Genomic DNA, 15,956 nt, shown 5'->3' with positions numbered 1-15,956 from the left:
TCCTTGTATTATCTAGGGGCCATTCATCTGAAGGCTGCCATGTAATACTATAATTCCCCTGGACCCTGAGAATATCCTTTAATATTTCAGAACCGGTTAGGAAAGTAAGGGCTCGTTCACATCTGCGCCCGGTCTCCGTTCTGCAGGTTTCCGTTTCCTGCACAAAACAGAGGCAGGAGACGGAAACCTGCAGGACTCTTTCATACCCATTCATTTGAATGGGTGAGAAAGCTGTCCGGCCGTGAGCGGCGGTGAGCGTTTTATGCTCTCTGTGGGTGCAGATCGCCACAGAACGGAGACCCGAACGCTAGTGTGAACCTAGCTTCATTGAGATATTTAGCTTGTCTTCATAGCTGGAGGAGAAGTCTACACTCAAATCAAATAACGCCCTTAAAGTGTTTTAGGAAAGTTTTTGATCTGTTAGGGGTGTTCCAATTTTTTTTTATTATTGTTTAATGAGGGTGTTGAAGGGGCCATAAGCATAAAAACCAAACTGTATTTATTAAATCAGCACCATAGTACTGTAGGTCACTTCATACAGATTCCAAGGGTACATTTTCTTTATTGGGATCCGATGCCCAAATGCTGACAAATTCTGCTTTTTATCAATATGCAAGTCAGTCTATAGGGGTTTCTTGGAGTCAAGTACCCTCAGATTTATATTCTAAACTTATACATACAAAATGCAATGAGATTTGTATAACAAAGATTTGTATGTAAAGCGATTAAGAAGTTATGTAATGGATTGTGAAAATGAAGGCACCATATCTATATGGTTAGCTATTACTATTACATTACAATTTATCTAGAAATTCGTTCTGTAAAGTGAAGCCCTTAAGAGCATTGACAAATGATAAATGAAAGTGGATATTCACTGTAATACTTGTGTGATATTACCTGTGGCCTTTTGCCGCACAATGTTCCTTGCCTTCTCCACACCGGGAGCCCCAGAGGTAGTAGCACTGCGGAATCTCATGGGCTCGTGAGCATCGGGATGATTTCTCCAACTCAAGGAGAATGACCTGCCCACGGCAGCCCCCTTCTGGGGATCAGCATAGCCGCCTAGGACAAGCAGACAAGAGAATCACAAGGTCTTCCTGAAAAATTTCGGTATCATATTATAGCACAGAGAATACAATGATGCAGAAATAAACAAATGTCAGAAGCACAATGCTCTAAAACAAGTGGAAACAAACATTTATTATGTATTGAACTCATTATTTGTGATAAAACTGTATTATAATAAGCAGCCACTAGATGTCACTATTTAAACAACATGGAGTGACATAAGAGCGTACACATAGCAAATCCTGAAAAAAATATAGGCTCTGTCCTATAGACACAGATTATAGGCTCTCGTGTGTCTCATTCTCATCCCCTTGTAGCAGATAGTAAAGGTTGCTGCTGAATAACAGCATCAACGGGAAACCATGAGGAATAGATACAGACATCATACCACAAAACTATCATGTTTATTAGTCACAGAATAGCCTTTACTGTATATACCGCACCCAGAATACACTGAAAGGGGTTGTGCCAAGTTTACAACTTATCCCTTAACCACAGTACAGGGGATAAATTGTAGATCGGTGAGGTATGACCACTCAGGCCTCTACCAATCATGCAAACAGACTTCCCCTGCACCCTCGTATGAATGGAGCAGAGGTCGCACACATGACCGACTGTTCCAGTGAATGTTATTGGATTACTAAATATAGACAATTAGCTATTGGTGGGGCCAGCAGTCACCTCATCTCCCCTATACTCTATCCTGTGGATGGGAGGAGGAATAAGTTCAAAATGTAGCCAAATTCCCATTATGTGGGCCACTGCCTGCAACACTTCAGTCCACACACCCACCTGACATGCCTTTCTTTAGACTTACCCTTTCCCCTTTGTTTCTTCTCCTTCTGCTCACTGAGCTTATCCAAGGGTAAGCTGTTCATGTCCAGTCCGTACACAGTTCGGGCTAGCACCGCAGTCAGAGAGTCCATGATCTTGGACCACTCATTGATGAGCTCTTCCCAGTCGGTGAGCGATGACAGGACACTCAGCAGCTCATCCCATAGTTCCCGAGATATAAAGACACTCAGATTGGCTCGGATCCATGCTACTATTAGTGTCTGTAACAAGAAAATAGTCATGTGAACTGGAGAGTGCTAAGAAATAAACAGAGTAGAGATTATACACAAACAGTCCTAGTTAGAAAAATTATTTAGTGGCAAAGAGTGTTTGTCAGTCTGCAGAAGCCCTGCAGAGAACATGTGGTTTAGGGCCCGTTCACACGCAGTAAACGTGCGTGTATTTTGGCAAAATACACGTGTAAAAATAAGACCCATTGACTTCAATGACATTTTTTTACACGTGTAAAAAAACACGTCAAAATACACATGTAAAATGTCATTGAAGTCAATGGGAGTCTTGTTTTTACACGTGTATTTTGCCAAAATAAACGCGCATTTACTCCATGTGAACGGGCCCTAAAGGAGTTATCTGGTAGCTAACATCGATTACCATCAATATTAGTTTCAACGAGGACTGCATTGCATTGGCACTGGAGAACTGCCAGGGCCCCGGGTATCGAACCCCAAAAAATCTAATATAAATGGGCCATCAATGTTAGAAACCGGATAGCCCCTTTAAAATCTGCCTATCAGTCTGCACAAGGTGAGGCTGGAGGGCTTTTTTTTTTTTGCTTTTTTTATTCTGTCCTACTACAGACAGATCAGTGGGGAAGCTCCCGCTCCCATCAGTTATCTTAAGACCCCATGCACACGACCAAGTCTGCATCAGAGTTGGGGCGGATTTTGCAGCGGAATGTAGTCAGATAACTCTCAGTGACAACAGAGTGCATGCCGTTATGCACTTAACTCTATGGAGGCTTCTGAACTGTTCTCTTCCAATGAGATCTTTTCTATTTTCATCTAAATGGAACTGACTCTCAGACATATGCATGAAGCCATAGAGGCAGATACAGGGTGACGGGAGCATGGCTGAGCTCCTTAGACAGAACACTTTATATATTTCTCAGTATTAATATCGGAGATGAAATAAAGTAGGGCTGAGAGACACCGTGAAGAAGGGCTGGTACAGAATTTTTGTATTTCGTGATCTTTTAACACTTTATAGCATATTTCTGATCCTTGTTCTCTCGGGACTTTGAACCCAGGATAGCAGTTATATAATCATACTTGTGCACCTCTTCCTTACCTTGCTTTTAGGGATGCGATATCCTAAGATGAATGGTGCAAGACAACGAGCTTTGAAAAATAAGGGATTTCACATTACTGTGTTGGAAAAAGCAGAATATTGATTTTTTTTTTTTTTCAAAGCCAGCATCTTTAACCACTCACTTTAGGATACCTGGAACATAGAGGAAGGGTAAGATAAATTACATAAGATACAAAGCTATAAACTCAATGTAAAATGTAGAATATACCCGGAATAACACGCCAGCAAGATCCTGAGAGAACACGTCCTTTTTTGACTGATCCTTTGGTTTCTGAACAACGGCTTCTGTAATTCGTAGTAGTATCTGTAGCATCTGCTCCCTGTGTGATGAAGAAGTAAAAGAATTGAAAACCAGACTGATAGATAGATAGATAGATAGATAGATAGGATAAAGTATAATATGAGAAACTTTCCAATTGCCAGAATTTTCTGTATTGATAACTACTAGTAATTCTCTTCCCATAGAAATCAACAGTCACACTTACACTCACCGGCCACTTTATTAGGTACACCTGTCAACTGCTCGTTAACACTTAATTTCTAATCAGCCAATCACATGGCGGCAACTCAGTGCATTTAGGCATGTAGACATGGTCAAGACAATCTCCTGCGGTTCAAACCGAGCATCAGTATGGGGAAGAAAGGTGATTTGAGTGCCTTTGAACGTGGCATGGTTGTTGGTGCCAGAAGGGCTGGTCTGAGTATTTCAGAAACTGCTGATCTACTGGGATTTTCACGCACAACCATCTCTAGGGTTTACAGAGAAAGGTCCGAAAAAGAAAAAACATCCAGTGAGCGGCAGTTCTGTGGGCGGAAATGCGTTGTTGATGCCAGAGGTCAGAGGACAATGGCCAGACTGGTTCGAGCTGATAGAAAGGCAACAGTGACTCAAATAGCCACCCGTTACAACCAAGGTAGCCAGAAGAGCATCTCTGAACGCACAGTACGTCGAACTTTGAGGCTACAGATGGGCTACAGCAGCAGAAGACCACACCGGGTGCCACTCCTTTCAGCTAAGAACAGGAAACTGAGGCTACAATTTGCACAAGCTCATCGAAATTGGACAATTGAAGATTGGAAAAACGTTGCCTGGTCTGATGAGTCTCGATTTCTGCTGCGACATTCGGATGGTAGGGTCAGAATTTGGCGTCAACAACATGAAAGCATGGATCCATCCTGCCTTGTATCAACGGTTCAGGCTGGTGGTGGTGGTGTCATGGTGTCGGGAATATTTTCTTGGCACTCTTTGGGCCCCTTGGTACCAATTGAGCATCGTTGCAACGCCAAAGCCTACCTGAGTATTGTTGCTGACCATGTCCATCCCTTTATGACCACAATGTACCCAACATCTGATGGCTACTTTCAGCAGGATAATGCGCCATGTCATAAAGCTGGAATCATCTCAGACTGGTTTCTTGAACATGACAATGAGTTCACTGTACTCCAATGGCCTCCACAGTCACCAGATCTCAATCCAATAGAGCATCTTTGGGATGTGGTGGAACGGGAGATTCGCATCATGGGTGTGCAGCCGACAAATCTGCGGCAACTGTGTGATGCCATCATGTCAATATGGACCAAAATCTCTGAGGAATGCTTCCAGCACCTTGTTGAATCTATACCACGAAGAATTGAGGCAGTTCTGAAGGCAAAAGGGGGTCCAACCCGTTACTAGCATGGTGTACCTAATAAAGTGGCCGGTGAGTGTATTTTCATATGTGGTCAACATTTATGGCTAGGCAATTCCAAAAAGAGCAGAAATAGGACAGATCATAAGACGAAGCTCTCAAAATATTGACACGTAAAACATGGACAATTCCACTTTCACTTTTTTGTCTTAATAGGCTTATGTGAATGAGGCCCAACACTACAGAGTCGTAGTAGTATCAAAGGGCGCTCTTTACATGGATGGACTACACTTCACGTACTCTGGTTATGTCCCCAAATAACAGAAAGCACCGCATATGGGGGGAAGGGGGGAGAGAGAACATCCATCCAAAAAAGAAAAAAAGTTTAATTATATTTTCAGAAGATTGAAGAAAAAAAATAAATAAATGTCTGTAGAAAATTGGCTGCATATTAGAATACTGGAACAATAAAGGCCAGATAGGAAAATGCTGGATTTTCGGTCTGTAGAATTGGCTCAGGAATACCATTTAGTATCTGCAAAAAGCCACGTCTTGGAAGCATATAAAAGCCTGATAACTTGGCACTGCCAGGTGGTAAATAGCTTTTATTGCTCTGCGGATTTTTTTAATGTCCTTTTCATGAGAAGAACTGCCGAAAGCCAAAAACGTGGCACGTCTTCCTCCATCATTGGCCGGATTAAAATGACAGTAGAGCAAAAGGCAAAAGGATCTATAACCTGCCAATAACTAAACGGGTCACACAAAAGTGCAATCTTAACCGCTTTCGTTAAACCGTGGATAATACAGATTTGTGCAGGTTACAGAACAGAGGGAAAACATTTGTGTATCTCACATGATTAGTCATGAGGCTGCCAAGTGTATATAGGGCAGACACTGCAAAAAATCCAAAGACAGAAACCTAACAGTGAGGACAGAATAGTCCCAAATCAGTTATGGGGTTATTAGATTAGTGACCCTATTGACAGTAGTGCCTGCATACAGTGTATGAATGCGGCAGGGCTGAAGTGTTAGAACTGCAAGACAACTGTGTCAGATCTTTGCAATATATATATATATATATATATATATATATATATATATCCACCATGTAATCATTGCATCTCTGAATGCTGCAACTCCAGCAGATAGTCCCCATCCATCACCCCAATAAATCACATAGACATAGCTGGTAAGAAACAGAAACTTTTCCTAATAGTCCTGTAAAAGATGGATTACATACAGGTTGCATTAAAAGCAGCCACCAATATAGACCACTGCACCTTCCAGCTCTATACATCTGTTAGCATGTAGGATCCCCACCCCCTATCTTTATATTGATTATCTATTCTAAGGCTAGGTCACAAAATAGAAGTCTTGTAAAGTGAGCTGATTTCAGGAGGATCAGCTTACCATGTAATGTGTATGGGAGCCCCAGACATAGAAGGAGAGTGTAGGACATGGAATAAGTGTCAGAACATTGTCGGCCTGATCACCAGGTCCCACAGTGTTCAGGACAGGGGTCCGAAAGTCCCCCTCCTTGTGAACGGAGCACCAGTATGATTGAGGACCAGCACTCCTTTTCACTTCTATTGGGCTGCCAACCAGGTTCCCAGCAATCGGATGCTTATCGCCTGTCCCGTGGATGGGTAATAAGTGTCCAGAACAGCACAACCCCTTTAATGTGTTTGACCTGTAATAACCACACTGCAAAGTTGTAGCAATTCAGGGTAATACATATGTGGGTTTGTCATACTATTGTAACAGTAGACACAGCATGCCAGTCATGGAAGAGCACCAGAGCTGAACTACACCAGTGCCTGGAAGAATCAGCGAGCTGGAATTGAATCCATCCTTAGTGCAGATCATTTACCATGTCCGTTTATCCATCACAAGATCCATGATCATTCTCCGATAAATGCTCAGCACAGATTTGCAGGCTTCCACTTGCTCTTCTAACAGCATAGGAACTTCTGGACAAGGCTCCAACAGGAACACATTAGCCGAGTTGGTCAAGAACACCTTAAAATACACAATATTAGATTACTTGTTATCATGTTCATTTTGAGAAGTGATATTTTCTACAAGATGTAGGACGAGCACTACACTACAACATAACATCCCTGTCCCACTTCCTCCACGCTGCATCCCGTTGTGGTCAATAACCCGACATTTCCCCACAGACCATACAAATGTGTTTCCTTACACCATGGACATGTGGCAAGAACGATTACTTAACAGGATACTGGTGAAACATAACAGTACCGCCAGTCTAAGTAAATCTCAGTAAAAGCATGGAAGCATAAAATTACTGCTAACCATAAAACATCACAGATGAGAAGATCTATACATTTACATAGATGCTGCCATTAAACAATCCTATAATCATACCCCTTTACAACGTATTTATTGCTATTGCAGCTCAGCTCCCACTTACTAGAATGTGATAGAAGGAGCAGTACCCCAATACGACCAATACACAGTGTAATGAGCCATCTGCTTCTGACTCTATACACTGTGCAGAAAACAGTGGGGTCCCGGGTGTCGGGCCACCATTGATCTCATATTGCTAACCCATCCTAAGAATAGGCCATCACTAAGAAGTTTTTAACATGTCAAAGAATCGAAGATGTAGGAGATGCTTCCTTTAAGGTTTACATTAGAGGTAGCTAGTTTTTCACATAGGAGAGCTCGCACTAAAAAACTTGGCCCATGTATCGGATAGGTTTACTGGCCTTACTGGAGCTAGCTTGAGATGAGCTGACATGCAGGGTGCAGTACTGCTGAGCCGACTTTGGGCCACAAAATCTAGGCAATACATGGACCGAATTTCCTGGCCGTGTGAAACCGGCTTATGGCCTCTTGTAAGTAGCTCTGCCGCTGTCAGGGACTCACTTATTACACAAAAAAAAAACAATATTTCTGGCCGGGTTTTCTTCTCTCATTCTAAAATCAGCCTCAGTGTAAGCAAACGTAACTTCTGGGTTATGATGTATTAAGGTTCAGTTCACATGTACAATGAAATATTCAGTTTTCAGTTCCATCATGTCAACAGAACATTGAATGTGACGGAGCGTTGAAACAGTCCTTGACTGACACCAACAGTGCCCATGACCCCTCTGACTTATAATGGGATCCACTATAGATGAGCACTCACCATCTGCTTTCCATTCCAGGGTCTCAGCCCATAATACATTTCATTTTTTGGTTATCACACTTTAATTAGAATTTATTTTTCATTATTACTAACAAAGGCAAACACTGATAGCAGCACACACCATTATATTAAAAGGCCTAATATCACTAGAACAAAAAAAAATTCCCAAATAAAGCTGCACCTGGCAATCTGTGATATTTTATCCCGAGCCCCTTTGTGAAGGTGCACTGCCATGTTCTGCCCACTCCCAAGCCCTGACATTTAGAAGTTACCTGCAAAGCAGCCTGATCCCCCGCTTTGACATCCATGTTCTCATCCTCGCACACACAACCGCGGTTAACAGCACTGGTGAAAGAGTACGTCCTCCCCCAACTAGAAGAGCGCTTGTGTCCACTCTGCTCTCCCGAGACCTTTAACAAATGTCAGCAGGAGTGAATAAACCTTTCATGAGAAACCGGACAGATTCAGGTTGCAATGGAAAAATGTAAAGGCCAATACACCTACACCTACACTTCTTCCTTCAAGGAGATGATTTTTGGAGTCTATTGCTGGTGTGTGAAGATGCTACAGCTGACTGGTATTTCTTTCTATTACTGTGGACACGTGGGACTCTGTTACAGCCTGGGAACCTACCATCACCCACCTACCCCAGGAGTTATGGAAGCTAGGCAAGAGAGCAGCACCATGTATACCTGGATGGCTTCAGACCTCTCTGGGCAGTAGAAAACAGTGGTAAGAAGAACGGAGGAGGAGGGCTTGTGATGAAGGACATTTGGGGCATTTTTTGTGGTTAATGGACAATAGTGCTGATACAAGATACCAAACTATCAGCTGTGAGCAGGAGATCTCACCACCTACACCAAAGGAACTACCACATGTTATCATGATAGCTGCATATGTCCCCCACCTCTGCAAAAATGTTTTCTGCTTGTTATATCCACATGCTGTGACCCCTCCTCATGTCCTCCAACCACGGTCGGGCTGTATTATTATTAACAACACTCCACACAGAGAACTAAATGATCCTGCAGTGTGTCTGTGTTTCTTTCCTTTTTAGTTGCTCTGATTCCTAGGATTTCTCTATCTGCCATGAGCTTGTATGTGTTTCTTTCTTGTTATATACTACTGTACCATCTATGAAACTGTATCACTGAAATTTCCCCATTGTGGGACTATTAAAGGATTATCTTATCTTATAACTGGTCGTGGCTGGGGAAACTATTGACAACATTCACTCAAGTGAACAGGCTAAACTGCAACACCAAGGAAAGCTGCTGTACAAATAAATGACGCTGTGCTAATACTGAAGAGGCTGCAGAGCTCACCCTGAACAGACAGGAGCCCGGGTATCACACCCCTGCCAATCTATAATGGATGACCTATCGCAAGGCTTCAACATAATGTGAAACATCATGAGACTAGAAGTAACATATGGAGCATGGGAAAGCTATAAGGAATCTATTTCTACTAAAAAATAAAGGTAAATTCACACAATCTGGATTGGTCATGTATCTGCATTGCGGATTATGATCAACAGACTATAATGCAAGCGTAACTGTAGTAAAATTCCAGCTTCAACTGTGGTTCCAATATCCAAAAGATCCAAACATGTACGGTGCAATAAAATTTATTTCATTCCCAAATTAAAAAAAAGTCACATATTAACTAGGGAATCAGCATACAAAGGCCTTTGTATGCTGATTCCCTAGTCAATATGTGACTTTTTTAAATTTGGGAATGAAATAAATTTTATTGCACCGTACATGTTTGGATCTTTTGGATATTGGAACCACAGTTGAAGCTGGAATTTTACTACAGTTATGCCTACCATTCAGCCTTGAAATCCTAAAAGGATTCCCTGCTTCCTGGATTTGGTTCTCTGTTTATGGACGTTGATATGGTGAGCTGGATAACTATGTAAATGTCGATTATAATGCAAGCGGTTGGGATGTACATACTGCAGTCTTGTTTCATGCAGTCTAAAGCTTCAAATCTGCAGAATGCAGATTATCTTCAGAAAATGCAGTGTCTTCCAGTTACTTCCAGTGTCTGAGCACTGGAAACAACAGCAATGGATGGAGAGTGTGCAGGCTCACAAGTAATAGGATTGGCAATGCAATTACACAGAACCGCTGCTATACAGTGGACAGAGCCAAAGATATAGCTTTCAACACCCAGAGGCTGCCTGAACAGCTGATCTGTGCAGGGGTCAGGTGTCAGACCCCACAGATCACATACTGAGGATGGCCTATCCTGTGGATAGATCAGCAGTATGAAAAATTGATTTGAAGCTGAACAACCAAATCAAATAAGCTTTTTTTTTTTGTAGATTGTAAGCCCCACATAGAGCTCACAATGTACATTTTTCCCTATCAGTATGTCTTTTTGGAATATGGGATGGAAATCCACGCAAACACGGGGAGAACATACAAACTCCTTGCAGATAGAGTTTTGCCCTTGGCGGGATTTGAACACCAGGACCCAGCGCTGCAAGGCTGCAGTGCTAACCACTGAGCCACCGTGTGGCCCCCAAATCAAACAAGCTTTATTGGCATGTCCGAATAGATATTTGGCATTGCCAAAGCTAGTAAAGTGGGGGGGGGGGGGTGAGTTGACTTGGGTATAACAGTCCATGGAGTCTCATCTTCCTCTTAGTTGGTGACCGCTATATGAGGAGGTGGGGTGGGGTGGGGTGAGGTGGGGTGGGGTGGGGTGAGGTGGGGTGGGGTGAGGTGAGGTGAGGTGGGGTGGGGTGGGTGGTCTGGGGTATAGCAGACCGTGGAGTCTCATCTTCCCTTTTAAGATTGGGATTGCTGTGTCTCAGTAACCAATACAGAATATGTTGCGATAACGAGCAAGCATTGTAACCACAATGTCAGCCTTACCGGTTTGCTATCAGTTTCTGTTAAGGGGGATTCAAAAACTGGCAAATTCTCATGGTCACTTGGTGGTTTTGAAGGCTCCTCCATAAAAATAGGTTTGTCTTGCAGGATCCATTTCCTATAAACCTTCACAACCTTCCTTGTGGCAGAAACATCACATGCAGGTAATAGGAATGCCTAAAAACACAGAACTAACGGTTACTTGCACAACCAAATTTCAATATGGAAAAGTAACTACTAAAAAATTACACACTTGTAACCACTAGATGGCGCAATAATTCTTTAAAAAAAAAAAAAATACATCCCTGTATGACTGGTGAGTAAGTCTTCTAAATAAGTCAGGTTACATTAAATGTAATATAATTTAAAAAAAAAAATACATCAATGCTGGGGAGAACTGGTTAATACAGTATATATTATTAATATTATTTATTTATTTATTTTTTAACAGAAAAGATCCTTTATTGTTGGTAATGTATATGCTCAAAACACTCATGGCCAGCACAGGCCATAGAGCCCCCCAATCTACATAATAAAGGGTCAGCTCCTCTATTGCTCACACAGGAAACTCAGCCATACTGGAGACTGTCCATGATACCAAGAAGTATTTAAGTAAACAAGACAGGTTAGAGTACAAGGCACAGTAATCTACACAGACACATAAATGTGCCAGTAAACAATGAAGGGAACCCATCCAGTGAATGTGCAGATACATGAGATTCCGTTTTTGGTATCCAGATTACCGGCAGCCAAAGGCTTTCAGATTCAATAAGCCACATTAACAGAAAGTGGAAGAGAGAAAAGAGGAAGGGACGACCAGATACTAAGTAACACAGGGTGACAGTCAAGGTGTCACAGGCAATAGTTGGGGCACAGGAGCTTTATGTGAACAATGGGAGATAACCTACATGGGAGTGAGTGAGTGAGTGAGTGAGTGAGTGAGTGAGTGAGTGAGAGTGTGTGTGTGTGTGTGTGTGTGTGTGTGTGTGTGTGTGTGTGTGTGTGTGTGTGTGTGTGTGTGTGTGTGTGTGTGTCAAATGGGCAAAGTAGGTGGCCACAAAAAATGGGTTGAGTGAAGCCATTAAATAGTAAATAAAGCTGAATTAGCTGCTCAAACAGAAGACGGACCTGTAGCAGCTTCTGGATCTCCCTGATGCTCCTCATTCCTCAAGACAACATACAGTCCAGACTCACTTACATAGAGAGTTGAACTGGAGCCATTTTCACTGCACCTGGTCTGGTTTTCTGGCCGGCTCTGGTTATCCAAAAATTATCTATTCTGTTCACCCAGACAGGAAAGAGCAACTAGAGCAGGGCAAGCTCCATGTGGCTCGCAGCTTGTATTCCCCTGCCTTGAGGGTAAGGCCCCACGGGACGCTAGGCAGCGCTAAAACGCTGCGGGAACAACCGTGGCCAGAATGCATCGTGGTTCTTCCGGCTGCGCTTTGAACATAAAGTTCACAGAGTTTTCCTCTGTGGACTTTCTATTACCATTATATCTATGGGAAAGCCACAGGCGTTTCCGTAGATATAATTGACATGCTGCAATTTTCAAAATCGCAACATGTCCATGCTGCGTTGTTAAACGCAAAGTGGGCATGGGATTTGCATGAATTCCATCCACTTTGCAAGTACTGTAAAACGCAGCGATTTTTCCCGCGGCGTTTCTGCCGTGGGCAAATTGCGACGTTTCCGGCCCGTGGGGCCCAGGCCTGAAGGAACGATACTGAATTAGACCTGGAATACACACCTGTCTGAAGACCTCATTGATGAAGTTGACATATCCTCGTGTGGACAGGAGAATCCTCTGCACCATGTCGTACACGTTCTTGTGATCTTCCTCTATACTGCACAGGCTGGAGTTGCTGAGTCTGCGGTCGGACAGCGTGCTGCTATTCGAGTGGTTCTTCTCCTGTTCTTGGGTTACAGTGGTCTCGACCTCTGCATTCTTTTCTTGGTTCACATTGATCACAGATACTGTCTAAGAGGCCAAGGGGAAAAAAAAATTATGTAATAAACATAACATTTATAAGGGCATCACATATAGGCTCCCTCAGTGAGTCGATAGTATGTCTCATCTCCCAAGATGTATTTAGCAGTGAGGAAGTAGTTTAAAAGACAGTGGAGGAGAAAGGAGCAATATAAGAGGAGAAAAAGTATCATATCTTAAAGGAGAAAAAGGTCTAAGATTTATTAAAAGTTACGTAAAGATGTCGTGTCACATTAATGTAGTATACGTAACGCAAGAAAGTCGGTGAATATACCTGAATCAGTTTGGGTAGGACGTCCCCTCCATTTTTAGTGCTTTGAGAAGATGCTACATATTTCTTTTCGAGAAAAAATGTGACCAGCCACTTGATAAACACGACTCTAGCTGCCATGTAAGGGATTTTTGTGCTATAAAGGTTTTCATTGTTCCGGGTTACAGTGACATACATTGGCTTTGGTCTGACATCCGGAATATCTGAAACAGAGGGGGAAATTGTGTTAATCTCAAAGTATCATTGAGCCAGGTCACTTTACAAGCTTTCGCTGAGATCTGCAAACAATATGTATATTGTTCTAAGCCGTGCACGTGAATGGATTTCTGCCAGGTCCCTATAAATATCCATGTCTCTGTATTTACACTGCGTTAATGAAAAACAAAGTCAGAACAGGCTGGAGATGACCTTTGCATTATGAGATAAGGAAACAATATACTGCGGCTGCATGTATATACAGATCATAGATCAATAGATTCTGTAAGTTTTTAATTTATTTTTTTTTAACTAAAACTTAGAAAAGATGGTTCAGTGATCTGAAACCTTAGAGTATATAGCATGCAAAATTAGACATGCCATTTTTATATCCGCCCTCATCCATTCAAAAATCCACAGTAAGGCTAAGGCCCGATGTATTGAATAGCAGCTAGAAAATGCTGCAGGAAAAAAAATGCAGGGAAAACCAAGCAATTTTCATAGTTTTTACTGGGTTTTCTCTGCTTATTTTTCTTCTCTATTACATATAGGGAAAATACGCTCATAATCCCGCAGCTGAAATTAACACAATGCTTCTCCGCCGCTGCTCCCCCCCGCAATGTGTGGATGGGATTAATCAGAATCTCATTGACTGTCCTGGTACTGTAAAAGGAAGCTTTTTTTTCCCACTGTATTTCTGCAGCAGCCAAGAATGCAGCATTTCTGCCACATGGGGGTCTTATCCTTAAATGAATTTTCTGGTGGCTAAAAACTGCTCTCGGCAATGCAATGGTTAAGGTGGGTCAGCACTGTGCCAGGGATTGGCTAAGCAATATATAAGTGTCGTGAGGGATCATGAAGTGGAGACTTCTAGATGCAGATTTTAGCAAATGTGCAATGCATGAGAGGCAAAATCTGCATTGATACATTCACAAGTTTGTTACAGATTTGCACCAGATTTTACTCAATGCATTAGCAAAGGGTACAATCTATGGTAAAAATCCTATAAGGGATTGTCCACGTCTTTTTTATTGATGAATAATATTCAGGGTATTCTCTGTACAGAATGTGCAGCATGTGAATTCACCCTAATGCCCCAGGGATAAAGAAAGACACCTTTACTTGGTTTTCAGAGTGGTGTAATCCTTTGTATAAATAAATGCTTCCTCATACATGACGTATCGTTTGAGGATGCCGAAGAGGGCTTAGGAGTTTCCCTGCATCTTGAACAAGCAGGTGCCCATTTTACAGGATCCTCAAGTAAGAAATGTTTTTAGGGTGAAGGCTATTTTGTCTCATTGAAGAGACCTCCATATCAGTGCAGGGAGACTTATAAGCCCTGTATGCTCCCCTAGGAATTCTGGGAAAAGTTATTAAAATTAGTTTACCCTAGTTGGAACTAAATAAAAACGTCTCTAGTGCCACCTCTTATGCATACCTGTTTAACAGAGCAAAAAGCAGCAGCATGCCAACCTATGACGCTAAGGGCGGGTTCACACCTGCGCTTGGTCTCCACTTTGTGGGTTTCCATCTTCTGCCCGAGAAACTGGACAGGAGACGGAAACCCGGCTTTCAGTGTCCGCCCGTGAGCGTCTTCTGGTCTCCGCGACTAAACAGCTTTTTGGATTTTTTTTTAACCTGACACAAAGTCCTGCATGTCCGGTTAAAAAAAAATAAAAAAATAAAAAAAATAAATGGTTTCACTGGAGACCAGAAGACGCTCAAGGGCGCTCACAGGCGGATGTGAACCGAACCTAAGTGTGTGTAAAATAATCTCAAATTCAACATAAAGATCTACAGAAAACTCAAAAGTAAAATAATCCATGACTGAAAAATACAAGTCATGCTAGGTTCACACTAGCGTTCTCCTGTCCGTTCTGTGGTTTCCGTCTTCTGCATGCCAGAAGACGGAAACCACAGACCGGGTCCGGCCGTGAGCGGCGGTGAGCGTTTTAGGCTCTCCGCCGCGAAAACGGATTTTTTTATCCGGACACAGAGTACTGCATGTCCGACTCTGTGTCCGGATTATAAAACCCGGTTTCGCGGCGTAGAGCATAAAATGCTCACCGCCGCTCACGGCCGGACATCTCTCTCACCCATTCAAATGAATGGGTGAGAGAGACTCCTGCAGGTTTCCGTCTCCTGCCTCTGTTTTAGGCAGGAAACGGAAACCTCAAGTACGGAGTTCACAACTCTGATGTGAACGAGCCGTCACCAGTAAACCAATTACACCTAATACCAATTTCTTAGCAATGTAAAAGCATCGTACATACTCCAAGCCATACAATCTCCGTACTTACCAAGTACAGGCTTGTAAAGATTTGTCAATTTAGTAAATGATGGGAATAAGTGGGTCAGGTAATACTTTCTAAATAAGTTAAATAAAAACTTGAAGCCCGTGTCCTGATTCTCCTTATTTCGCCAAGACAAACTTGCAGCCTAAAATAGGAAACAAAAAAAAAAAAAAAGAAAAAAGAGAGTGTTAGATTTCGCATTTAAGTATCCTAATTTCCAGAATAAAGAATAGATATTTGACTGATGTTAAAACAAGTATATTACAGGAATATCACTGAAATATAGAATAGAGAAATGTCAATATAGAAAA

At 42.3% G+C, this 15,956-nt stretch overlaps 1 protein-coding gene across 3 annotated transcripts in view; it reads right to left on the bottom strand.

Moving 5' to 3' along the window:
* RALGAPA2 (Ral GTPase activating protein catalytic subunit alpha 2) overlaps positions 1-15,956 on the bottom strand; it is a 214,841-nt gene that overhangs the window by 160,045 nt on the left and 38,840 nt on the right. For all 3 annotated transcript variants that reach the window (XM_075267599.1, XM_075267600.1, XM_075267601.1), the window contains exons 8-16: positions 15,652-15,790; positions 13,160-13,359; positions 12,646-12,876; positions 10,899-11,072; positions 8,286-8,423; positions 6,730-6,878; positions 3,440-3,551; positions 1,886-2,123; positions 898-1,062 (exon numbers count right to left, since the gene is read on the bottom strand). In XM_075267599.1, the coding sequence (XP_075123700.1) occupies positions 898-1,062; positions 1,886-2,123; positions 3,440-3,551; positions 6,730-6,878; positions 8,286-8,423; positions 10,899-11,072; positions 12,646-12,876; positions 13,160-13,359; positions 15,652-15,790 (1,546 nt within the window). The remainder of the gene's footprint in view (positions 1-897; positions 1,063-1,885; positions 2,124-3,439; positions 3,552-6,729; positions 6,879-8,285; positions 8,424-10,898; positions 11,073-12,645; positions 12,877-13,159; positions 13,360-15,651; positions 15,791-15,956) is intronic.

This window comes from Leptodactylus fuscus, chromosome 3, assembly GCF_031893055.1.
Source record: "Leptodactylus fuscus isolate aLepFus1 chromosome 3, aLepFus1.hap2, whole genome shotgun sequence".
Taxonomy (NCBI): Eukaryota; Metazoa; Chordata; class Amphibia; order Anura; family Leptodactylidae; genus Leptodactylus; species Leptodactylus fuscus.
This window is presented reverse-complemented; position numbering and strand designations above follow the sequence as displayed.